The sequence below is a fragment of the Heteronotia binoei genome, chromosome 4, assembly GCF_032191835.1.
Source record: "Heteronotia binoei isolate CCM8104 ecotype False Entrance Well chromosome 4, APGP_CSIRO_Hbin_v1, whole genome shotgun sequence".
Classification (NCBI taxonomy): Eukaryota; Metazoa; Chordata; class Lepidosauria; order Squamata; family Gekkonidae; genus Heteronotia; species Heteronotia binoei.
The window spans coordinates 167,218,343-167,242,715 of NC_083226.1; the positions used below are offsets into that span (position 1 = coordinate 167,218,343).

Here is a 24,373-nt window from a genome sequence, read left to right on the forward strand (position 1 = left end):
AAAACCTACAATTTGGAATGAAAAACAATATAATAAAATTAGCAAACCAAAGAACAATAGAACAAAATAAGGGGTTTTGTCCGGTATTCTAACCTTGGAGACTCTATTTGGGTGGAAAGGTGGCATAAGTAGACAAATAATTGCTGTGTCACTGTGGCTCTCTCACTCAGAAGATATGAAGCTAACTTATACCAAATCAGGGCTTTGGTCCATGACATTCAGTACTGTCTATTCCAGGGGTGTCAAAACATGTGGCCCAGGGGCCGAATCAGGCCCCCAGAAAGCTCCTATCAAGCCCCCGAGCAACTGCCTGTCATATGCTTCCTTCTCCCTCTCTCTTGCTTCCTTCTACATCACAGCTTGCTTTGAAATGCTTGCTCAGTTGCATAGGAGCTACAGAGCAAAGCCTCTGTTTTCCCCACTGGCTGAGCCTCCTTCCTTGGGGAGGGAGGGAGGTATAGCTTGCTTCAAAGGAAGCTCTCCTTCCTTCTCCAGGAGACCAGGATGGGGAGGAGCCGCTGCCAATAGAAGGAAGAGAGGCTCAGTAGCTCTGCTGTGCAGCCGAGAGAGTCTGGATTGCAGAGGAGAGATACAAAGAAAGCACCTTTAAGACCGACGAGTGCTAATGTTTTAAGCATGTTTTATTTTAAGTTAGAAAAAAATTGTTTGTGTCTTTTATAAAGTTTATATCTCTGGCATTACATTTTATGACATACACGGGCCGGCCCAGCAAGGTCTCATTTATGCCAGATCTGGCCCTCAAAAAAAGAAAAAAAGAGTTTGACACCCACCCCTGGTCTAGTCAGACTGGCAGCAGCTCTCCAAAGTCTCAGGCCTCTTCACATCACCTGCTGCTTTATCCTGTGAACTGGAGATACCGAGGACTGAACCTGGGACCTTCTGCATGCCAGGCAGATGCTCTGCTGCTGAGTTGTGGCCCCAGTTTGGTGTAGTGGTTAAGTGTGCAGACTCTTATCTGGGAGAACCGGGTTTGATTCCCCACTCCTCCACTTGCAATCGCTGGAATGGCCTTGGGTCAGCCATAGCTATTGCAGGAGTTGTCCTTGAAAGGGCAGCTGCTGTGAGAGCCCTCTCAGCCCCACCCACCTCACAGGGTGTCTGTTGTGGGGGAGGAAGGGAAAGGAGATTGTAGGCCGCTCTGAGCTTCTGTCCTTGAAAGGGCAGCTGCTGTGAGAGCCCTCTCCAGTCCCACCCACCTCACAGGGTGTCTGTTGTGGGGGAGGAAGGGAAAGGAGATTGTGAGTCGCTCTGAGACTCTTCGGAGTGGAGGGCGGGATAGAAATCCAATATCTTTATCTACCTCACAGGATGTCTGTTGTGGGGGAGGAAGGTAAAGGAGATTGTGAGCCGCTCTGAGACTCTTCGGAGTGGAGGGCGGGATAGAAATCCAATATCTTCTTCTTCTTCTTCTCTCCTTCATGGGACTCCGGGTATAGAAGGCTATTAGTGTATGGGTAAATGGTACACAGAAGGAACAAGAAAATCTCCTGAGGTCATCGCCGTCCTGGGCGCCTGGTTATCTCCCCCCTCATCTCTTCGGTGTTTACAAAACACCCTTCACCCTTGCCGTTTTCTTTGGATGGCCCAATTGCGCCACCAGCAAATCGGAGGCTTTATGAGGTGACCAGTCAAAAGCCCCTCCACTTTCGTCTGTTGTCAGATCGAATCTCTCTTTCTGTCTTAATCCATCCAGGTAATTGAAACGAAGAACGAAATGGATTTGGACCACGATACAGATCTCGCGTACAACAGTCTGAAGGTAAAAGATGTTTCAGAACAAGGGATTTCTTTTTTTTTTTTTTAAATCTGCCTCTGGACGACAGATGCTAATAACCAGGCTTTGTCGATAGCAGTCTGCATGAATCTGTATGACACCAAAGTATCTTAACTCTTTACAATCCCATTCTTTATTCTGACCCCTTTTCACTGAGTGGCAGGCTAGACTTTGTGTGCCTTGAGTTTCAATTGGTTGCGAGAAACTGGTTTTGCTTTGCAACTCGGTCTTGTGTATAATAAGTTTGCCATCAACAAGCGCTTAGTGCCCCATCAATGATTACCTTGTTCCTTGAATCAAGTGTGGGCAGGGGGACTATACAATCCTCCTCGGTTTCTTAGGTCTAGTGTCCTCTATTTAGAAGACTTTACAAAGCCACATTCTCCACTGCAGGTGCTTATTTTCTGCCCCTAAACACTTCACTGGGAGCCAGTTTGGTGTAATGGTTAAGAGCGCTGTCCCTTATTTGGGAGAACTGGGTTTGATTTCCTACTCCTCCACTTGCGGGTGCTGGGATGGCTTTGAGTCAGCCATAGCTCTCACAGAGCTGTCCTTAAAAGGGCAGCTTCTGTGAGTGCTCTCTCAGCCCCACCTGCCTCACAGGGTGTCTGTTGTGGGGGAGGAAGAGAAAGAAGATTGTGAGCTGCTTTGACACTCTGAGATTCAGAGTGAAGGACGGGGTATAAATCCAGTCTCCTCCTCCTTCTCCTCCTCCTCCTTCTTTTTCCCTGTTCTGATCAAGCTGGTTACCCGGGCTCATTTTGTAGCAGGAACTCCTTTGCATATTAGGCCACACACCCCTGATGTAGCCAATCCTCCTGGAGCTTACAGTAGGCCCTGTAAGAAGAGCCCTGTAAGCTCCAGGAGGATTGGCTACATCAGGGGTGTATGACCTAATATGCAAAGGAGTTCCTGCTACTAAAAAGCCCTGCTGGTTACATTTGCAGGGTACCTTAGCATCCTGACTCCCTTCTTTGCCAGCAGCCCTCCCACCTTCTTCCTAATGCAGATATAAGGGCTCAGGGATCTCCCTTCTTACTTGCATTTGATGAAGGTACCCTTGACTCTCGAAAGCGGATAACCTCCCAAAATCTTGTCGGTGCTACCGGACACAAATCTAGAAATTATCTAAACCATACACAAAGCGGCTTACGGGTAGCAAAGTCCGAATAAAAGCCGATTTCAGAAAATGACTACAGCTAACCGAATCATAAGCAGCAGGGTAGAATATGCTGCAAGAGTAGCGCATGCATAAAGCCCACCACCCAGGCATGCAAGCATGAATTTACAACCAGTGAGACTCAAAAGAAGGTAACGCAGTTCAGCACACAGCACTTGATTCTCTGTAATCGGTTAAAATGAGGACACAACAATGCAAAATAATTGAAAGAATGTCTGGCGGTGGCCGATGAGTGAGTGCCCAGGCGAGCAGCAGATGAGGTGGCAAAACGTGAGGTTGAATTCCGTGACTCTGTTCCACTAGCAGTGGTGTTTTCCTGCAGGAGAAGGGTCTTTCTGCCAGAGAAAAGTGCCTTCACTAGGTTCTCATACAGTTGCCTTCCTTACAATAACTTTTGGGGTCCTCTTTGAACTCCTGGCTCCATAGAGAAGACTTTGGATATTTGGAGATCTTGACTCCTCTACGCTCTTCCGTCTGCCTGGGATCTGTTGGCGAAGTGCTTTAGACTCGGGTGTCCTTCTTTGCTGAAGCATTTCCTGTGGCAGAGATCAGGAGTCCCAAACAATACGCCCAAAGGTGTCAAGGCATCTCCCAACACCTTTCCAGTTAGATGTAGTGGTTAAGTGCATGAACTCTTATCTGGCAGGACTGGGTTTGATTTCCCACTCCTCCACTTGCAGCTGCTGGAATGGCTTTGGGTCACCCATAGCTATCGCAGGAGTTGTCCTTAAAAGGGCAGCTTCTGTGAGAGCTCTCTCAGCCCCACACAGGTGGTCTGTCTGTTGTGGGGAGGGGAAGGGAAAGGAGATTTGTAAGCTGCTCTGAGACCCTTTTGGGTAGCGATGGGTGGTGTATAAATCCACTCACCTCTTATCTACTCTACGCTTCTCTCCTCTCCCCCTCCTCTTCTCTTCCTCCCTCTCTCCTCCGCTCTCCTCCCCTCCCTTCTCTCCTCTCCCCTCCCCTACCTTCCCCTCTCTCCCCTCCTCTTCTCTCCTCTCCCCTTCCTTCTCCTCTCCCTTCTTCTCTTTTCCTGTCACACGCCAAGTGTTTTTAGAAAGTAGGTGTAGCCAAGGTGAGGCTTCTGTTCAGCAAGACTTCTGATTGGCCTCTGAAGATCTGATGGACTGTGCAGATTAAAATGACATTGTTTTGGCAGCAGCTGCTACAAGTGTTGGTTTTATATTCTTTCACACACTTATTTTTCCCAATGATTTTTTTTTAATTGCTCCTTTTGGGCTTCCTCTGTGTGGGTGAGTGGGTGGCTCAGCCTCCTGCGGTGGCCATTTTGTGACTGTGCCCACTACCCAGTTTTCGAATTCCAACGGTGCCCACAGTTGGGTCGCCAGCCCCGGGTTGGGAAATAGCTGGAAATTTGGGGCACGGAGCCTGGGAAGGGTGAGGTTTGGGGAGGGGAAGGACTTCAGCAGAATCCAAAGCAGCCGTTTTCCTCCAGGGAAATTGATCTTGGTTGTCTGAAGATCGATTGTAATGGCAGGAGATCTCCAGGTGGCACCTGGAGGTTGGCATCCCCAGCCCACAAGCTCAGAGCGAGTTTGGTGAAATGGTTAAGTGTGCGGACTCTTACGTGGGAGAACCGGGTTTGATTCCCCACTCCTCCACTTGCACCTCCTGGAATGGCCTTGGGTCAGCCAGAGCTCTGGCAGAAGTTGTCCTTGAAAGTGCAGCTGCTGGGAGAGCCCTCTCAGCCCCACCCACCTCACAGGGTGTCTGTTGTGGGGGGAGGAAGGTAAAGGAGATTGTGAGCCGCTCTGAGACTCTTCGGAGTGGAGGGCGGGATATAAATCCAATATCTTCATCTACCTCACAGGGTGTCTGTTGTGGGGGAGGAAGGTAAAGGAGATTGTGAGCCGCTCTGAGACTCTTTGGAGTGGAGGGCAGGATATAAATCCAATATCTGCATCTTCCTCACAGCGTGTCTGTTGTGGGGGAGGAAGGGAAAGAAGATTGTGAGCCGCTTTGAGATTTGGAGTGGATTGCGGGATATAAATCCAATATCATCATCATCTTCCTCTTCTTCTTCCTCTTCTTCTTCCTCTTCTTCTTCTTCTTCTTCTTCTTCTTCTTCTTCTTCTTCTTCTTCTTCTTCTTCTTCTTCCTCTTCTTGCTCTTCTTGCTCTTCTTCTTCTTCCTCCTCTTCTTCTTCTTCATCTTGGCTGGAGGCCCCTGATAATGCCTTCCCTGTTCGAGAGGCAATTTGTTCACTTGCTTCAGCAGCGCTCCTAGTTTCGCCGTGCGATGATTTGTATCTGGTTGGAGTTGATCTTCTGTCAGTTTGTCATTTGTTTTTCACCTGCAATGTTGGTTTGCTGGGCAAGGGACAATTGTCTGGGAAGCAGAAGAGAACCAGAAGCAGTAAATAAGCAAAATGTTCCCATATTCCCATATGGGGGGGGGGAGGGGAGAACAGGGAAATGTGAGGATAGAAATCTCTTCCCAAAATCTAAATGTGCATGTATATGAAATATTTCACACCTTGAGAGGGAGCCTAGAATTGTGATATTCCCTTGCGTGAAATCATATATCCTGTGAACACTTTTATGACTTCATCTGCTAACCAAAAAAGCGTCCATGATTCTTTTTTCCTCACCGATCTTTCTTTTCCCGCTAACAGTTTTCTGGTTCTTGTATATTTGCTGCATATGTGACTGAGTCTGAAATACCGTGTGTGCTTTGGGTAAACCGCAGTGAACGCAGTGGCTTACTTCTGACTCAATGTACATAGTATTGCTCTACTGCTGATTTTCCCTTTTCCTTCCAGTTTGGTGTAGTGGTTAAGAGTGGAAGACTCTAAACTGGAGAACCAGGTTTGATTTCCCCACTCCTTCACATGCAGCGAGCTGGGTGTTCTTGGGCCACTCACAGTTCTCTCAGCGCTCTCTCAGCCCCACCTACCTTGGGGCTCTTTAGCTTGGAGAAACGTCGACTGCGGGGTGACATAAGAAGTCCTTTTCTCCCTTTCTCACAATACAAGAACTCGTGGGCATTCAATGAAATTACTGAGCAGTCAGGTTAGAACAGATAAAAGGAAGTCCTTCATCCAAAGGGTGACTAACATGTGGAATTCACTGCCACAGGAGGTGGTGGCAGCTAAAAGCATATCTTCAAGAGGGGTTTGGATAGAAATATGGAGCAGGGGTCCATCAGTGGCTAAGCCACATTATGTTATTGGAACTGTCTGGGGCAGTGATGCTCTGTATTCTTGGTGTATTGGGTGGGGAGGCAAAGTGGAAGTGCTTCTAGCCCCACTTGTGAACCTCCTGATGGCACTTGGGGTGGTTTTTTGGCCACTCTGTGACACAGAGTGTTGGACTGGATGGGCCATTGGCCTCATCCAACATGGCTTCTCTTATGTGACACAGAGTGTTGGACTGGATGGGCCATTGGCCTGATACAACATGGCTTCTGTTATGTTTTTATGTACCTCACAGGGCGTCTGTGGTGGCAGCACCAGCCCGAGGGTGCATGGCGCCCTAGGCAGACTGGCAGCCCACCGCCCCTTTCCACAGCACCCTCCCACACCACACTGTTTAACCCACCGATCATCTGATTGTGGGGGGCATCTTTAGATAGCCCAGGAGTGGCACTCGACCGCCCTTCCAGGCTTTGAAATAGACCTGGGGTGGGGAAGGGAGGGAAGAGGAGGCTGAGGAGCAGGCAAACTAGGCGTTTGCCTAGGGGGAAGGGAGAAGGCCGAATTCAGCTCCCCCACCCTGCCGGCGCCCTAGGCAACCACCTAGTTTGCCAAGTGGGCAAGGCGGCCCTATGTGGTGGGGAGAGGAAGGGAAGGAGATTGTAAGCCACTCTGAGACTCCAAGTGAAGGGCACGGTATAAATCCAATCTCCTCCTCCTTCTCCATTTCTCCCCCCCCCCCCACAGGTTGCTCAAGGCATTATATATGATTCTCCTCTTCTCCCATGTTATTTTCACAAGCATCCTGTAACGTAGGCTGGGGGAGGAGCTGGCCCAGGGTTCTCCCCCCCCCCCCCCCGGTGAGCTTTCTTAGCTGCTTGAACACTTCAGTCTTTAGAAGAAGGTGATGTTGTTGAATTTACATCCCACCCTCCACTCCGCATCTCAGAGCAGCTCACAATCTCCTTTACTTTCCTCCCCCACAACAGACACCCTGTGAGGTGGGTGGGGCTGAGAGAGCTCTCACAGAAAACTGTACTTTCAAAGGCAACCTCTGCCAGAGCTGTAGCTGACCCAGGGCAATTCCAACAGCTGCAAGTGGAGGAGTGGGAAAATCAAACCCCGTTCTCCCAGATAAGAGTCTGCACACTTTAACCACTACACCAAACTGGCTTAGCACCGGCTAAGATCCAGCTGGGGAGTTTGACATTATCCCACCTTTCCCTTCTTTTGGGGGTTGGGGTGATATAGAGTGGCTGAGCTCTGATCCGTGTTCCCTCGAAGTTGAGTTAGCGTGAGCTGGCTCACAGATTTTTAGCCCCCGGCTCACAAATTTTTGTCTTCGCTCAGGAAGGATGACCCCAGAGCACAATAATTTATGCAGTAGCTCACAACTTTAATGCCAGTAGCTAATAACTTTAATACCAGTAGCTCTCAGAGTAGAATTTTTGCTCACAACACTCTGCAGTTTAGAGGGAACATTGGCTCTGATCTACAGACCTGACAAAATGAGATTAATGTTTTGTGTCATGGCAAGGCACAGAGCCCGTCCTCTGATTTCTTTCCCCCATTCTCCCTATCTGTGACAACAGAGCACCTTTCCTGACTCTCCTCTCCTACTCATTCTAATCTGTGTGCAAATCTCTCCAGTGAAAGTGACAGAAATAGAATGTGTTCTTTCCTCTTTTTGCCTGGATAAGTTCTGTACCTCCCCCCCCCCCCCCCCCGCTCCAAAAAAGAAGTTTTTGTCTGTGTGTTTTAGGTCCATGAGTAATTGTGTGAGATGTTTGGAACTCCAAGATAAATCTTTAATGGGCATCAACTGGGATAATTTCTCTTTCAGGCGCTCGGAAGGAGTGGGTAGAGAAAAAGAATGGTTGTATTATTTCATCACGATTGAAGTTTCCTTTAGAAACGGTGCATGTATACATTTTTATTAATATCATAGACTTCCTGGGTGCTATCATGTTTCGTTCACTGTCACGTTCCTCTCTTCTCGTGCATGCGGAATAAAAATTGGATGCTTCTGTCATGCAAATAGGACTGGGCAGCCATTGAAACAAGCAAAAGAAAGAGTGCATTGAAGACTAGAGGAAGATGGAGGATTTGAATGCAAAGGATGCATACCGGGTCCCTGTACTGATAGGTTTATTGTGAAATGAAATCTGATAGAAAGGGGATTAAAAGCTTTCCTTCAGATTTTGCAACTCCTGAATCTCAGTTGACCACTCCCCCCCGCCCCCGGCCGCAATGTTTAATTTACCTATGAGACTAAGTAATATTTTGGGGAGAGGGAGAATTCTATTAAAGTGAGAAATGAGAGTTATGTATGAACTCTTGGGGATGCCTGAAAACCCAAACCAGGTTGAGATAAACTCAGACAAGAGTTGTCAACATCAGAGTAAAGGAAGGTCAAATTTGTATTTAGCCTGTAATCTTGGCACCAACCTTCATTACTTTGAAAAAAATGTGCTACCAAGTACTTTCTTTGGTGGGGGAGTGTAGGAAGACCCGTTCCTTCTTATTTAGGGTCAGGTGTAAATTACTGGGGAAGGCAATGGCAAACCACCCTGTAAGAAGTCATGAAAATGTTGTGAAAGCGACATCACCCCAGAGTTGGAAATGACTACAGGGGATTACCTTTACCCTTTTATTCTCAGAAACACCCATAAAAAGGATATTGGGAAAGGAGAGAGCGACACAGGTTCTGAGTTCTGATCTTGAAGATACTTGTTTCATTTATCAGATCTATATTCTGCTTTTTGACCTTAAGGACCTCAGTGTAGTGGTTAAGTGTGCAGGCTCTTATCTGGGAGAACCGGATTTGAATCCCCACTCCTCCACTTGCAGCTGCTGGAATGGCCTTGGTAAGCCATAGCTCTTGCAGATCTGTCCTTGAAAGGATAGCTTCTGGGAGAGCTCTCTCAGCCCCACCTACCTCACAGAGTGTTAGTTGTGGGGGAGGAAGGTAAAGGAGATTGTGAGCTTCTCTGAGACTCTTAGATTCAGAGTGGAGGGCAGGGTATAAATCCAATATCTTCTTCATCTTCTTCAGAGCAGCTTACGACATTCTTTAAAAGGCTATATTACCTTTTCTCTCCTGTTTTGCACCCATCCACCCCCCACTGCTTTGCCCTAAAGGAACTTTGATGGGTGGGCTTGGAATGTTGGGTGTGCCCTCCAGACCCCTCTTACCAGGGTGAGAGATTTTGACTCCACGGGAGCCCAGCGGGAAAACCCAGATGCTGTTTTGCCTGAGATTTATTCAAATCTTATTCATCTAAAATATTTATGTTCCCCACCAGTGGGACTCAGCAGTTTAAAAGGCAAAAAGTGCAGAGTATTAAGGATATTTTTTTTTTCATATCTGGTGAATGATTCAGGAGATAGATTCTCCAAGGAACAATGCTCTAAAACACCCAGACCGATTCCCCACTTGCCTTGTCCTGGTCTCGCGCTCCTTTTCTCCGCAGGGCTTCCATCCTATTTTGCACAAGCTGCTGCGAGGCTGTGACTCGCTCTGCCTCTTTCCCATGGCAAGTGAGAGCCTCTGCAAACCAATTTCTGCTTGCCACAGGAAAGAGGCGGAGTGCGTCATAGCCTTGTGGCAGCTTGTGCAAAATCTACAGAGAAGAGGAGCGTGAGACCTGGGATACGTTAGACAGAGAGAGGGAGGGAGTGACCGACCCAAAGTGTAGGGTTGTCAACCAGCAGGTGCGGCCTAGAGATCCCCTGGAATTAAAACTGATCTCCAGTCTACAGAGATCAGTTCCCCTGGAGAAAATGGCTGCTTTGGAGGGTGGACTCTAAAGGTTTTATATCCTGTTGAGACCCCTCCCCTCCACTCTCCACCCCCAAGTCTGCATGAATTTTCCAACTTGGAGATGGCAACCCAACTCAGATGTCACCCAGTAAACTTCCATGGTAGAGCAGGGATATGAAGCCGGGACTTCCAGGTCTTTGCCCACCACTCTTAACTGTTGTGTCCTTCCAGCTCTGGATAGCAGAGGAAAGGTTGCTGATTTGTGCCCAATTGCATCCATTGCATTCAGAATCTGTTGTGAGTTCCAAACATCTGCTCACTTAGAGGGTGGGGCGAGACATAACAAGAAATAGGATACCTCAGTCGCTGGGGAAAACGGATGGGAGAACGCTCTTGAAGTCATCTTGTTTGGGGGCCTCTTGGAGACAGCTGGTGGGCCATTGTGGGAACAGAATATTGGACCAGATGGGTCTTTGGTCTGATCCAACAGGGCTTTTCTTATGTCCTTAAGAAACTCTGCATGAACTTCCAGGGTTCGCCAGCCACACAGTTCAGCTTTTGGTATCTCTAGAACAGGGGTCCCCAACTTTTTTGAGCCTCTGGACTCATCTGGAATTTTGATGCAACATGGTGGGCACGGACACAAAATGACTGCCACAGGAGGCAGAGCCAGCTACAAAAAGGACTGCCACGACTTACCTTCCATCAGACAGTGTAGATCAGGGGTGTAAAACATGCGGCCTGGGGGCCAAATCAGGCCCCTAGAGGGCTCCTATCGAGCCCGTGAGCAACTCAATGTTGTCTGCTTCCTTCTCCCTCTCTCTTGCTTCCTTCTGCATCACAACCGCTTTACCAAGCTTGCTCAATCACACAGGAGCTACAGAGCAAAGCTCCTCCCTTGGGGAGGAAGTGGGGGAAGGAGAGCTAGCTTTGCCAGGCTCTCTCAATTGCACAGCAGAGCTACTGAGCCAAACCTTTCTTCCTTCTATTGGCTGAGGCTCAGCGAGCCAGCAAGGTGGATTAGGCTGAGTGCGTGTGTTTGTTTGTGTCCTTTATAAAGTTTATAATCTCCCTGACCTGGCGTTACATTTTATGACACGCATGGCCCGGCCCGACAAGGTCAAGATTCGGCCCTCATAACAAATGAGTTCCACACCCCTGATCCTTGTTCTATGGAGGCTGCTGTTGTCAGAATAATGCTAAAAAAAAAAAAAATCCACACCGCCAATCAATTTCCATTGGCCAATCAAAAGCCTTGCTGAGCGAAAGCTCCACCAGGCCCCGCCCACTTTATAAATCCACTTGATGGGGAGCCAGGAACGATTTGAACTGGCATCACATTGGGGACCTCTGCTCTCAATGATCATTCCATTGCATGTCTTTCGGAGGCATGAAAGCAACTGTGGATGGTGGCAGTGTATCCAGCAAGGGGGTGGGGAGTGACTTTTGCAAATGTCATTTCCAACAGAGGCAAGAGCTGGAATCTGAGAACAAGAAACTGAAAAACGAGCTTAACGAATTGAGGAAGGCTATAGTGGACCGGGTGGCCCAGAACAATTCCTCCAACGACATCCGGGACAGTTACAGCCTGCTCCTGAATCAGCTCAAGTCAGCCAACGAAGAGCTGGAAGTGCGGAAGGAAGAGGTGCTTATTCTAAGGACGCAGATTATAAAGGCAGCTCAGCAAAAAGATACGGGCAGAAATATGGTAATGGAAAAGACAAAAAAAAAAACCCCACCTAATTTTGGTTCGTTCCACTGTGTCGTTGAATATTGCTGTGGTTCTTGGCCAGCCCGAAATTCTCAAGAGAATTTATTAAGCCAACAATAAATGCGTTGTAAAGAAACAAAAAAGAGAGCGATCTTAAATTTTAAAACACGCGCTGTAATCCACGTGCAGAATGAGTAGCGCAACGACCACGAATCCTGCATGCAGTTGTAAAATGATTGGATCCAATCCGTCAGGTTTGATTTTTCTGCACTGTGCATGCAAACCGAGTTTGACGTCAGGAAATGTAGTGACAATATTGTGTGATAACTCCGCAAACAAGAGACCGGGGATCTGCACCTTCAACTGTAAATAATAATAGCAACAACGATAATACAAGCAAGCAAGAATTCCGCAAAGATACATCTGCAATTCCTGAGAGCTTGACTAGATCTCAGATTGCAGAACCCTATCTACCAGTCAAATATCTGACTGTAACAATCCATAAACACTAATAAGTGGGGGCATATGAAACTCATGAGGGGCGATCCCATTTCCCCCCCACTGCTGAACCTTAGATCCCAGCAGGGCTTTTTTTATAGCAGGAACTCCTTTGCATATTAGGCCACACACCCCTGATGTAGCCAATCCTCCTGGAGCTGACAGTAGGCCCTGTACTAAGAGCCTTGTAAGCTCTTGGAGGATTGGTTACATCAGGGGAGTGTGGCCTCATAGGAAAAGGAGTTCCTGTTACCAAAAGAAAAAGCCCTGGATCCTGGCAACAGCAAGGTCTGGGGACTACTGTGAGCCAAGAGCGACTCCCAGTGCCTGCTGCTGTTGAGCCCAGAGCATCTCCCAATGTTCACCGCTGCAGCAGGGCCCCAGATGTCTCCTGGTGTCCATCACTGCTGGGGCAGGGCTTGGAACGGCTCCCGGTATCTACAACGCCAGGGCCTGAACGGCTCCAGGTGTCCTCTGCCACTGCAGTAAAGCCCAGAGCAGCTCCTGAATAGCCCACTGCAGCTTCCAGATGCCACCACACAAGTAAGAAGAAAAGAGCGATCCCCAGCAGTTTGGTGTAGTGGTTAAGTGTGTGGACTCTTATCTGGGAGAACCGGGTTTGATTCTCCACTCCTCCACTTGCAGTTGCTGGAATGGCCTTGAGTCAACCATAGTTCTCGTAGAGGTTGTTCTTGAAAGGGCAGCTGCTGTGAGAGCTCTCTCAGCCCCACCCACCTCACAGGGTGTCTGTTGTGAGGGAGGAACATAAAGGAGATTGTAAGCCACTCTGAGACTCCGATTCAGAGAGAGGGTATTAATCTGCAGAAGATGGGCGGGGTATAAATCTGCAGAAAAAGTTCTTCTTCTACCTATATTCAGGGCTTTTTTTGTAGCATGAATTTATTTGCATATTAGGCCACACACAACCCTGATGTAGCCAATCCTCCTGGAACTTACAGGGCTCTTCTTACAGGGCCTACTGTAACTCTTGGAGGATTGGCTACATCAGGGGTGTGTGGCCTAATATGCAAAGGAGTTCCTGCTACAAAAAAAGCCCTGTCTATATTGCTTTCATAATTTCCAGATCTTTCTGCAAACCTTGGAAGTTCCCCAGGTTTGCAGGAAAATCTGTTTTGCCTCCATGTGGGCCTGAAGCGTGGATTTAGCTATCCACAGAAGGGCACCATGGGTGGCTATTAGAATATGTAGTTGGAGGTTTTGATGCAGCAGAGAACTGTGGAAGACTTCTAGGTATGAGTAGTTACTGGAGTGCTGTTCTTCTTGGTCCCAGGTGGAGCAAAGATGTGGATCTACCATAAGGTAGCCAAGGGAGAAACCTTTAGTGCAGAGTCCTTCTTAATTAAGCTTTCATTCCAGAGGAGGCTGGAACTAAGCTTTCATTCCAGAGGGCAAGCAGCAGATAGTCCAGGTCCTAAGGCAGAGACGTAGCTGCCAGGCTGAAGTTTCCGTACAGAAGAGAACCATGTGGCAGTAACAATATTAGGAATGAAAACTCAATATTACACATTCAGGAATCAAACTTCCTATTACACATACAAGAATCATATCTCATGTATGATTCTTGTATGTGTAATAGGAAGTTTGATTCTTGAATAGTATGATTCTTGTATGTGTAATAGGAAGTTTGATTCTCAAATAGTATGATTCTTGTATGTGTAATAGGAAGTTTGATTCTTGAATAGTATGTTTCTTGTATGTGTAATAGGAAGTTTGATTCTTGAATAGTATGATTCTTGTATGTGTAATAGGAAGTTTGATTTTCGAATAGTATGATTCTTGTATGTGTAATAGGAAGTTTGATTCTTGAATAGTATGATTCTTGTATGTGTAATAGGAAGTTTGATTCTTGAATAGTATGATTCTTATATGTGTGATAGGAAGTTTGATTCTTGAATAGTATGATTCTTATATGTGTAATAGTGAGATTGATTCTCAAATAGTATGATTCTTTTATGTGTGATAGGAAGTTTGATTCTCAAATAGTATGATTCTTGTATGTGTAATAGGAAGCTTGATTCTCGAATAGTGCAATTCTTGTATGTGTAATAGGAAGTTTGATTCTCAAATAGTATGATTCTTATATGTGTAATAGGATGTTTGATTCTTGAATAGTATGATTCTTAAATGTATAATAGGATGTTTGATTCTGGAATAGTATGATTCTTGTATGTGTAATAGGAAGTTTGATTCTTGAATAGTATGATTCTTGTATGTGTAATAGGAAGTTTGATTCTTGAATAATATGATTCTTATATGTGTAATAGGAAGTTTGATTCTTGAGTAGTATGATTCTTGTATGTGTAACAGGAAGTTTGATTCTTGAATGTGTAATAGTTTTCATTCGTAATAATATTGTTACTGCCATGTGGTTCTCTTTTGTATATATGTAACTTTAGAACTGTGGTTCTTGCGTTAGATAATCAGGCTGAAGTTTCTAGCCAGTCCAGGTCAAGGTGAGCCAGTGGAGTTGCCTTGAAGGTCGTCATGGTAGGACCAAGTAGGGAAATCCTATTCCTCCTTCTCCCGCTGTGCAATCTTGAGCGGTTCTGCAGAAGGGAAAGTGGTATGAGAACCAAGAGACTGCTGTTCGAGTCCAGGATGATGTAAGTTTGTTGATGGACATAGGGCCAGGAAGATCTAGTCTACATGTTAACCTTGACTAATCTGGCTGTCTGCACCTCAGCTGCGTGAGATTCTCCTAACAATGTGGATGCAGTTGCCGGTGCAATGTGGTTGGCCCCGAGCTTACGATAATATTTAAAAATAGTCCTAAGCAGTGTTCCCTCTAAGCTGAGTTAGTGCGAGCTAGTTCAGTTTTTTAGCCTCTGGCTCACACCTTGTTGTCTCAGCTCAGGAAAAATGGCCGCAGAGCAAACTAAGTTAGGCAGTAGCTCACAATTTTAATGCCAGTAGCTGACGAAGTAGAAGAGCCCCGTGGCACAGAGTGGTAAAGCTGCAGTACTGCAGTCCAAGCTCTGCTCATGACCTGAGTTCGATCCCAGAGGAAGCTAGGTTCAGATAGCCGGCTTGAGGTTGACTCAGCCTTCCATCTTTCCAAGGTCAGTAAAATGAGTACCCAGCTTGCTGGGGGGAAAGTGTAGATGACTGGGGAAGGCAATGGCAAACCTCCCGGTCAAAAGTCTGCCATGAAAACATTGTGATGCGAAGTCACCCCAAAGTCGGAAACAACTGAACTACCTTAACCTTTTAGCTGATGAAGTAGAATTTTTGCTCACAAGACTCCACAGCTTAGAGGGAATGTTGGTCCTAAGAGTTTCCACAGAGTTGGAAACTCTTCTGCCTGATTTATGCAGAATCTTCTTCCTCACTACATCACCTGTAGTGATTTCTTTCTCTTTGTGAAGCTTTTTCCCTGCCTCCTAGGCAACTGGAATGTGGTCCCTAAATGGAAAGTTGGGGCTGTAGGACCTTTGCATTGAATACATAGGATAACTTTGTAATTCTACCAAGTCTGGTTAGAGGCAGCTGAGCAATGATCCCATGATGGTGAGGCATGGTACTGTGAGACACGTAGCCCAGGAACCTAGAAAGGTTGAGAGCAGGAGAAAAAGGATCCAAATCAAATTGTCTTGAGCTGTGCTTTTGACTTTTTGCATTGACTGAACACGTATCGGAGATGAATTATTGAGAAGCAGGGCTTCATCTGATGTGTGGTTTTCCCCTCCTCAGATTTACATGTGAGACCTGAGACCATTTCTAGTTTGGATTTCAGGTTTCAAAACCTGTGCGTATTTTCAGTGATACGCATAGCAAGCCAAGCTCGGCAGTGTATCTTCTCTCCAATTGCCTATGCCCACCGATTTCGAAATGGTTTCGAAGTCATTCCTTCTTTCCCAAAGATGCCTGTGAACACAAGTTCTGCCAGAGATACTAGTGGGATCTCTGTCGAAGAATGGTGGGAGGGACAGTGGCTCAGTGGCAGACCATCTGCTTGGTAAGCAGAAGGTCCCAGGTTCAATACCCGGCATCTCCAACTAAAAAGGGTCCAGGCAAGTAGGTGTGAAAAACCTCAGCCTGAGACCCTGAAGAGCTGCTGCCAGTCTGAGTAGACAATACTGACTTTGATGGACTGAGAGTCTGATTCAGTATAAGGCAGCTTCATATGTTCATATACACGGGAGGGACAGTGGCTCAGTGGTAGAGCATCTGCTTGGTAAGCAGAAGGTCCCAGGTTCAATCCCTGGCATCTTCAACAAAAAGGGTCCAGGCAAATAGGCATGAAAAACCTCAGCTTGAGAGCCTAGAGAGCTGCTGCCAGTCTGAGTAGACAATAATTACTTTGATGGACTGCAAGGGTCTGATTCAGTATAAGGCAGCTTAGTATGTTCATATAACCCTCCGCCTCTTCCCAAACTACAGTTCCCAGGATTCTTGTGGGGGAAAGCCATGGCAGTTCAGTCAGCATCAAACAGAGAATATATCCTCTTGATCTCTCGTCTTAATTTCTTCTTAGACTGCCTCCCAAGGGGTCCTTCCCATTTCCTACAGCTGTTTTCAAGCATCGTCATCTGATAGTAAAGATTAGTAACTCGTGTTTCAAATTAAAAACGCTGCATAAATGATCGCTGGTGGGGGGGGGGGGATTGTTATATCACCAAAGCATAGTAAGATGATTTAATGGGACAGACGTATCTCACGGTGAGCTTATCTCTTTCTTCTCAAGGAGTCAAACATCAGCATTCAAACCAGCTGGCCAAACAGTGATAAGAACGTGGACCCTGAGGATGCGATCGAAGCTTATCACGGAGTGTGTCAGACAAACCGGTAAGCCTGTCTTTGCTAAGGCTGATGGGTTGGAATAGGGCCAGATCTGGCGGTTGGAATCTCCAGGCAGCTGCCCAAGACTCCAGCCCTCCAGGAGGGCTTACCCCTGACCCACTTATCCCTTATCTTTGGTTCCACCTGCTCACCCACTCATCCATTGTACCGCTCAGGGCTTTATTGTAGCAGGAACTCCTTTGCATATTAGGCCACACACCCCTGATGTAGCTAATTCTCCAAGAGCTTACAGGGCTCTTAGTACAGGGCCTCTTGTGAGCTCTTGAAGGATTGGCTGCATCATGGGGTGTGACCTAATATGCAAAGGAGTTCCTGCTACAAAAAAGCTCTGGTAGCGCTAGGGACCACTAACTGTTGCCTACTTGCCAGCAGTGCCCTGGAAGACCCAATTTGTCGCTACTCTGGCATTGACCAAGGCAAGCGGCCAGTGATGGTACTGAGGAAAAACAGACTCCACCAGTCACTCGATCACCCCAGTCATTTGCCTGCCCTGTCCCACTGAATTGTGGCAGTGAGGACTGGATCCATTGCTAGTATCTGTTTGCCTCATGGACTCAGTGGGAGCAGGACCAGCGTGTGGGAGTCGGTGAGGTAGGTGGCCGCCTGGGGCACCACCTCACCGCAGGGGCGGGCGTCCCCTCCCTTCCCCTGCTCATGCCGAGGGGCAGGGCGGGCCAAACTGCTCGTTCTTGAAGAAAGAACGTGCGGCTTGGCCTGCCCCATGCCCGGCCCTCTCCAGAGCCGGGAAGCAGTCTTTCCTGCTCCCTTTGACGTGGAAGAGGGCCGGGCACGGGGTGGGCCAAGCGTTCGTGCTTTGCGCGCCCCAATGACGTCACTTCCAGTGACATCATTGAGCCCTTGGGAGGCGGGGTTCAGCCTGAGGCACCAGAACCCTGAGTGGAAGAGTGAATGGATGTCTGTTGCGTCAGTGGTGATGCTGTGGAGGCAAGCTGAACAGATGTGGGCATGGGGAACTTCTCACCACGGGTTTCTCCCAAAACCGAAGTGTTTTTTTCTAAGATACTTCCAGATGCAGGTAGCCAGCAATGAGGGTTTTTGTAAAGAAATGCCCCTTACTTCTCTTACGGAAGTGCCACTCTCCACACAGTTATCTCTTCGTGTGTGAGCTTGTGACACAAGCATAGAATCTGGTATTTTGGTGAGAAATTAATATCCTGAGAATCCCCACGACCTTTTTTTTTTTTTAAGAGTTTTGTGTTTCAATGAATACCTCAGAAACTTTTGGATAGCAAAGTCTCAAAATAGAAAGGGGGAAACGTTAGCAGAAGTTATGGTTCCTAAGGTGGCAGAGAGAAGTTAGCAAATTTGTCGACTTTGTCCCTCGAAGTTCCAAACAAGGTCCAAACTGAAATTGGTACGGGGAAACGGTGATGTGGATGTGCTACCGCTTGTGACACATGTAGAAGTTGCCATTCAGCTGAGGAGGCGCGTGGAGAGAGGGGGCACCCCATAGGCCAGGTGGTGCTCTAGGCAGCCACCTTCTTGGCCTACTCCCACACACCAGCCCAGTTTGCATCATTCATAGACCCATGCGAGGAAAAAACATTTGATTGAACTGCTGCCAGCCTGCATGTCCTTTTTGACTGGATTTTTCCCCCTTCAGTGTTGTTGAAATGAGCTAATATATCCACATCCCTGTTCTCTTAGCAGCTCATCACCCACATTAGCGACTAAATTTGTATCTTAACTCTGAGCCACGATCCCTCTTTGATTACAGGTTTCCCACAGTGAGAGTTAATACCCTGAATTTGTGTCTTCTTTTTATAAAAACAAGGGGGGAAAGGGAGAGAGATTTATATCGCTCTCTGGCTTCCCATCTGTTTATCTAGTAGGACTCAAAATAGAGCGAACAGAGGAGGACGGATAAACTGGGACGTTAATGCAAGAATTGCAAGCATAGATATTCATCTAATTAACTGCAATTCATTATCGCTGTGCAGAATTTATTCCTAGGTCCTGTCCTGCTCTGTCACCTTTTCACTTCCAATTAACCCGGCTGTCTTTCGGTCTGTATGCTTGAGGCATGACATAGGTCCATCACAGGGCCACCAAGAAGATGCGCAGAATGGGGTGGATACTGTCCTCTCACTCCACAGGCCAAAGATGATTTTTGTTTGTTTGATAAAATATACCCCGCATTTCCTTTTGGCTCTAATTAAGAACGTGAGAATATAAGAGAAGCCATATTGGATCAGGCCAAAGGCCCATGCAGTCCAACACTCTCTCATACAGTGGCCAAAGCTCAGGTGCCATCGAGAGGTCCACCAGTGAGCAAGCTGGGTACTCATTTTACCGACCCCGAAAGGATAGAAGAACTCCAGAAGCCCTCCCACTGTTGCCGCCCACCCCGCCCCCCAAGCACCAAGAAGACAGAGCATCCCTGCCCCAGACACAATATTCTATCTAGACCTTGTGGCTAACAGCCACTCATGGACCTCTGCTCTTAAGAATATAAGAGAAGCCATGTTAGATCAGGCCAGTGGCCCACCCAGTCCAACAAACAAACAAACAAGTGCTACCAGGAGGTCCACCAAGGGGGCCAGGACACTAGAAACCCTCCCACTAGAAACCCTTGCCCCCCCACAAGCACCAATACAGAGCATCACTTGCCCCAGACAGAGTTCCATCTATACCTTGTGGCTAATAGCCACTGATGGACCTCTGCTCCATATGTTGATCCAATCCCCTCTTGAAGCTGTCTATGGTTGTAGTTGCCACCAATTCCTGCGGCAGTGAATCCCATATGTGAATGACTCTTTGGGTGAAGAAGGACTCAGGGGATGGGACGGTGGCTCAGTGGTAGAGCATCTGCTTGGGAAGCAGAAGGTCCCAGGTTCAATCCCTGGCATCTCCAAAAAAGGGTCCAGGCAAATAGGCATGAAAAACCTCAGACCCTGGAGAGCCGCTGCCAGTCTGAGAAGACAATACTGACTTTGATGGACCAAGAGTCTGATTCAGTAGAAGGCAGCTTCATTTGTTCATATGTTCCTTTTATCTGTTCTAATCCTACTCCTCATTAATTTTGTGGAGTGACCATGAGTGCTCATGTTGTGAGAAAGAGAGAAAATCGCTTCTTTCTCTACCCTCTATCATGCCACCCCTCAATCATGGTTTCTCCAGGCTAAAGAACCGTAACCTCCTTAATGTTAGCAGTGCTCTGGAGGCTTCCTTCAGCTTAAGTGGCTCTTCCACAGGAGAAGGTACCGCTCAGAGGAAGCCTTCTTAGGCTAGAGGGGAACTATTGGGAGGATGGTTAGATTCACCCCAATACATTAAACTTACAGTGAAAAAAAAAAAGAGCAATGACCATTCTAGCTTAGTACAGAAAACTGGCAGCAACCACTAGGCCATTAACCACCATAGCAACTTGGCTGTTGCTAAGCAACTGGGGAGGGTGGAGCCTGGGGAGGGCTGGGCTTGGGGAAGGGAGGGCCCTGAGCAGGGTTATGATGCCATAGACTCCACTCTCCAAGGCAGCCATTTTCTCTTGGGGAACTGAGGTACGGTGTCTGGAGATCAGTTGTAATGCCAGGAGATTTCCAGACTCCACCTGCTCAGGAGGCCTTAGCCACTTGTCCCATTTGCTCGGGCGCAGGTCCATTTGGAGATCCAGCTCTCTATTTTGGGTTTCCTTTATTAGCGCATCTGAACATCTCGTAGCCCGAAGTGTCGTCCCGTCGTTAAAATAATTCAGCATACCGCATGCTCTCTGGCTGCAGCGTCTCCCGCCACTGCGGGCTAATAGGATTATAAATGTTTCCACTTCTTCCGTCGATTTGTGCAAATGAATGTGCTGGGTCAGCCCTGAGAAGGGAGGGCAGGATCGGTTAGAAGCGCAGACTTGTTGACAGATTGCTCCAGAGGGGGAACTGCTCCATTGATGGATGTGAGCTTTAACTGCTTGTGGTGGGGTATTGCATTTGTCACTTGCAAGACCCTCAGCCTTCCATCCGTCCAAGGTCGGTCAAATGAGTCCCCAGCTTGCTGGGGGGAAAGTGTAGAAGACTGCGGAAGGCAGTGGCAAACCACCCCGTAACACTAAAAAGTCTGCCAAGAAACCGTCGAGATGCGACGTCAGCCCATGAGTCGGTAACAACTCGGTGCTTGCACAGGGGACTGTCTTTTTTTATTGTACTAAAGGGGCGCAGCAAGCGGGCACATTAATGGCTCTTTTATTCCTGCCTGAATGTCACAGCGGCTGTATATTTATATTCCCATCTCTTGCGGCTGACCCTTCTTTTGTCTTTCTTTCCTGTCTCTCTTGTCTTCCCTTTCCTCTGTCCTTTATTTCTAGCAAGACTGAGGACTGGGGGTATCTGAACGAAGACGGAGAACTCGGCCTGGCCTACCAGGGCCTAAAGCAAGTTGCCAGGTCAAATGCTTTTTCCTTCTTTCGTTTCTTTCCTTTCGCCTCCCTCCTGTCGCTTTTCTCAGTGTTTCTCCTTCCTTACGCTTCCATTTGGAATTTGAAATGGGTATAATACACATGAGACTAAAGGGAAATATACAGGCCTCAGATTCAGCAGGAGCTCACAGGAGCATAGCTCCTGAACCTTTCTGAGGGTTCCCTCTCTTCCTCCTTACCTACCTTGTCCATTGAATAGCAGGTGCAGCTACATAACAATCCCTGGATTAGGAGAGCGGGCAGCCAGCCAGCCACCAGGGGCTTTGCCAAGCCCCCAGCAACCTTCACTAACCCCTGGAGAAGCCCACGCCACCCTTTTCTCCACTTCTTATGTGATTTTGGGTGGTGGGTGGCTTGCCGGCCTTTTGACAGGGTGGGGGTGGCCCAGGAGAGCCCCAGGTGCGCGAGGCCTGCTTGGGCTGGCTGGATCTCTAGCCAGCCCAATCAGGCCTCACTCGCCCGGGGCTCTCCTTTCTTGCATCGGGTTGCTTTTGGCTGGTGGGGGTGGGGTGGCATATGCTAATGAGTAATGCTAATGAGCTCCGCCACCTCTTTTTCTACAAAACGACACCTGGAAATATATGAATGGAAGTTCTGATCTCAGTTCTGGCCTTGCTGCTTGGGTTGTAACCAACAACACCTCTTTCACTATGGCTAGGCGGACATATGAACATATATGAACATATGAAGCTGCCTTATACCGAATCAGACCCTCGGTCCATCAAAGTCAGTATTGTCTACTCAGACTGGCAGTGGCTCTCCAGGGTCTCCAGCTGAGGTTTTTCACACCTACGTGCCTGGACCCTTTTTTTGGAGATGCCGGGGATTGAACCTGGGACCTTCTGCTTAACAAGCAGATGCTCTACCACTGAGCCACCGTCCCTCCCAACTCTGGACTCTGGAGAATTCTAATTGTAGCAAGAAGCAGAGGGTAGGATAGACTGGGCTTGACGGAACTTGGAAACTTAAGCAAGAGCTGGACAGGAGGCGGTGCAGTCTGGAAGAGTTTCTCTCCTTTTTCAAGGTGCATGATTTTTTTTAAACTAAGGCAGCATTCGAACCCAACACACGTGCTGCTTTTGTGGCACAACAGACCACTCAAGAAGAAGAAGAATTGCAGAGTTATACCCCACCCTTCTCTCTGACGCAGAGACTCAGAGCGGCTTACAATCTCCTATATCTTCCTCCCCCCCACAACAGACACCCTGTGAGGTAGGTGGGGCTGAGAGAGCTCTCCCAGAAGCTGCCCTTTCAAGGACAACCTCTGCCAGAGCTATGGCTGACCCAAGGCCATTCCAGCAGCTGCAAGTGGAGGAGTGGGGAATCAAACCCGGTTCTCCCAGATAAGAGTCTGCACACTTCACCACTACACCAAGCTGCCCTTTCAAGGACAACCTCTGCCAGAGCTATGGCTGACCCAAGGCCATTCCAGCAGCTGCAAGTGGAGGAGTGGGGAATCAAACCCGGTTCTCCCAGATAAGAGTCCGCGCACTTAACCACTTCACCAAACTGCTGGCTTTCCAGTGACTCAACCCACTGACTCTGCAGTAGGGTTGCCTCTAATCCCCAGATGGGGGCAGGGATCCCCCGGTTTGGTGGCCCCTCCCACTTCAGGGACATCAGAAAGCAGGGAGGGGAGGAGGAGGAAAATGTCTGCTGGGCACTCCATTATTCCCTGTGGAGACTGATTCCCATAGGGTGGAATGGAGAATTGATCCGCGGGTATCTGGTAGGCAGTGTTCCCTCTAAGCTGAGTTAGCCTGAGCTAGCTCACAGATTTTTAGCCTCCAGCTCACACATTTTTGTCTTAGCTCAGGAAAAATGGCCCCAGAGCACACAAATTTATGCAGTAGCTCACAACTTTAATGCCAGTAGCTCACAACTTTAATAGCAGTAGCTCACAAAGTAGAATTTTTGCTCACAAGACACTGCAGCTTAGAGGGAATATTGTAGAGGGGCTGTTTTTTGAGGCAGAGGCACCAAATCCACAGCATAGCATCCAGTGCCTCTCCTCAAAATACCCTCCAAGTTTCAAAAAGATTGGACCATGAGGTCCAATTCTATGAGCCCCCAAAGAGGTTGCCCCTATCCTTCATTATTTCCAATAGAGGAAAGGCATTTAAAAGGTGTTCAAATCCTTTAAATATGATGGCCAGAACTCCCTTTGGAGTTCAGTTATGCTTGTCACAACCTTGCTCCTGGCTCCACCCCCAATGTCTCCTGGCTCCATCCCCAAAGCCTCCTGGCTCCACCCCCAAAGTCCCCAAATATTTCTTGAATTGGACTTGGCAACTTTACTCTGCAGTGTTCATAGGCCAGGCCTCAAGGCTTTCGTGCGCTAAGAATGTTTTGATAGATGGGCGCAGTCTTGCTTCTCCCCCCCTCCCTGGGCCTCTGGGAATAGCTTTGAAAGGGATTAAAGGGGGGGGGAAGAGATTTCAATTTAGCGGACTCTAATTGGTACCTTTAAGAATCAATTTGGTTTACCAAACGTTGGGCTTATCAGCACACCCAACAGAGCCGGCACATACAGGAGTCCCGTAACCTTTTCAACGATGAATCACCCTTTTCACTCGAGTGGGTGGGGAAGGGAGGCAGGAACGCAGAGAAAGAATTGTTCCACGCAGGCCTCTCTTAAGGAAAGTGCGGCTCGTTCTTTAATTTATCGTTCCTGTAGAACAGCACAGTATGCATCCCTGTAGAAAAGTGCTCTTTTTGTGGTTTTTAACCCCCTCCTTCCGCCTTTCGCCATAGAAAACCTTTGGTTTTAATTTCCTTTTGGTTCAGCCTCTGTTGCTTCCTCTCCCCTCCCCATCTTTTCATGCTTCAAGTCAATTTCTAATTTTTTTAAAAAAAACATTCATATATTGCAGTCAGCGGGGTACAAAAACAGTTATAAAGTCAGATTTTCAATTTTCAAAACAATGAATGGGGAATTTGACCCTCAGCTGGAAAGCGCCTTAAAGGAGCCCTGAAAATAGTTTGCGACTGTCTTCTGAACAGAAGCTTGGTTTACGGTGCTGTC

General features: G+C 47.7%; 1 protein-coding gene and 1 non-coding gene across 6 annotated transcripts in view; one reads left to right on the plus strand and one right to left on the minus strand.

The window, feature by feature from the left end:
• MYO5B (myosin VB) overlaps positions 1-24,373 on the plus strand; it is a 520,179-nt gene that overhangs the window by 454,068 nt on the left and 41,738 nt on the right. The window contains exons 27-30 of one of the 5 annotated variants that reach the window (XM_060236175.1): positions 1,715-1,780; positions 11,361-11,600; positions 16,807-16,907; positions 21,238-21,315. In XM_060236175.1, coding sequence (XP_060092158.1) covers positions 1,715-1,780; positions 11,361-11,600; positions 16,807-16,907; positions 21,238-21,315 — 485 coding nt within the window. The remainder of the gene's footprint in view (positions 1-1,714; positions 1,781-11,360; positions 11,601-16,806; positions 16,908-21,237; positions 21,316-24,373) is intronic. The other 4 variants (XM_060236176.1, XM_060236177.1, XM_060236178.1 and 1 more) reach the window with 4 other exon arrangements.
• On the minus strand, positions 22,160-22,226 carry TRNAN-GUU (transfer RNA asparagine (anticodon GUU)). The gene has a single exon. It is a non-coding gene; the product is annotated as a tRNA-Asn (tRNA).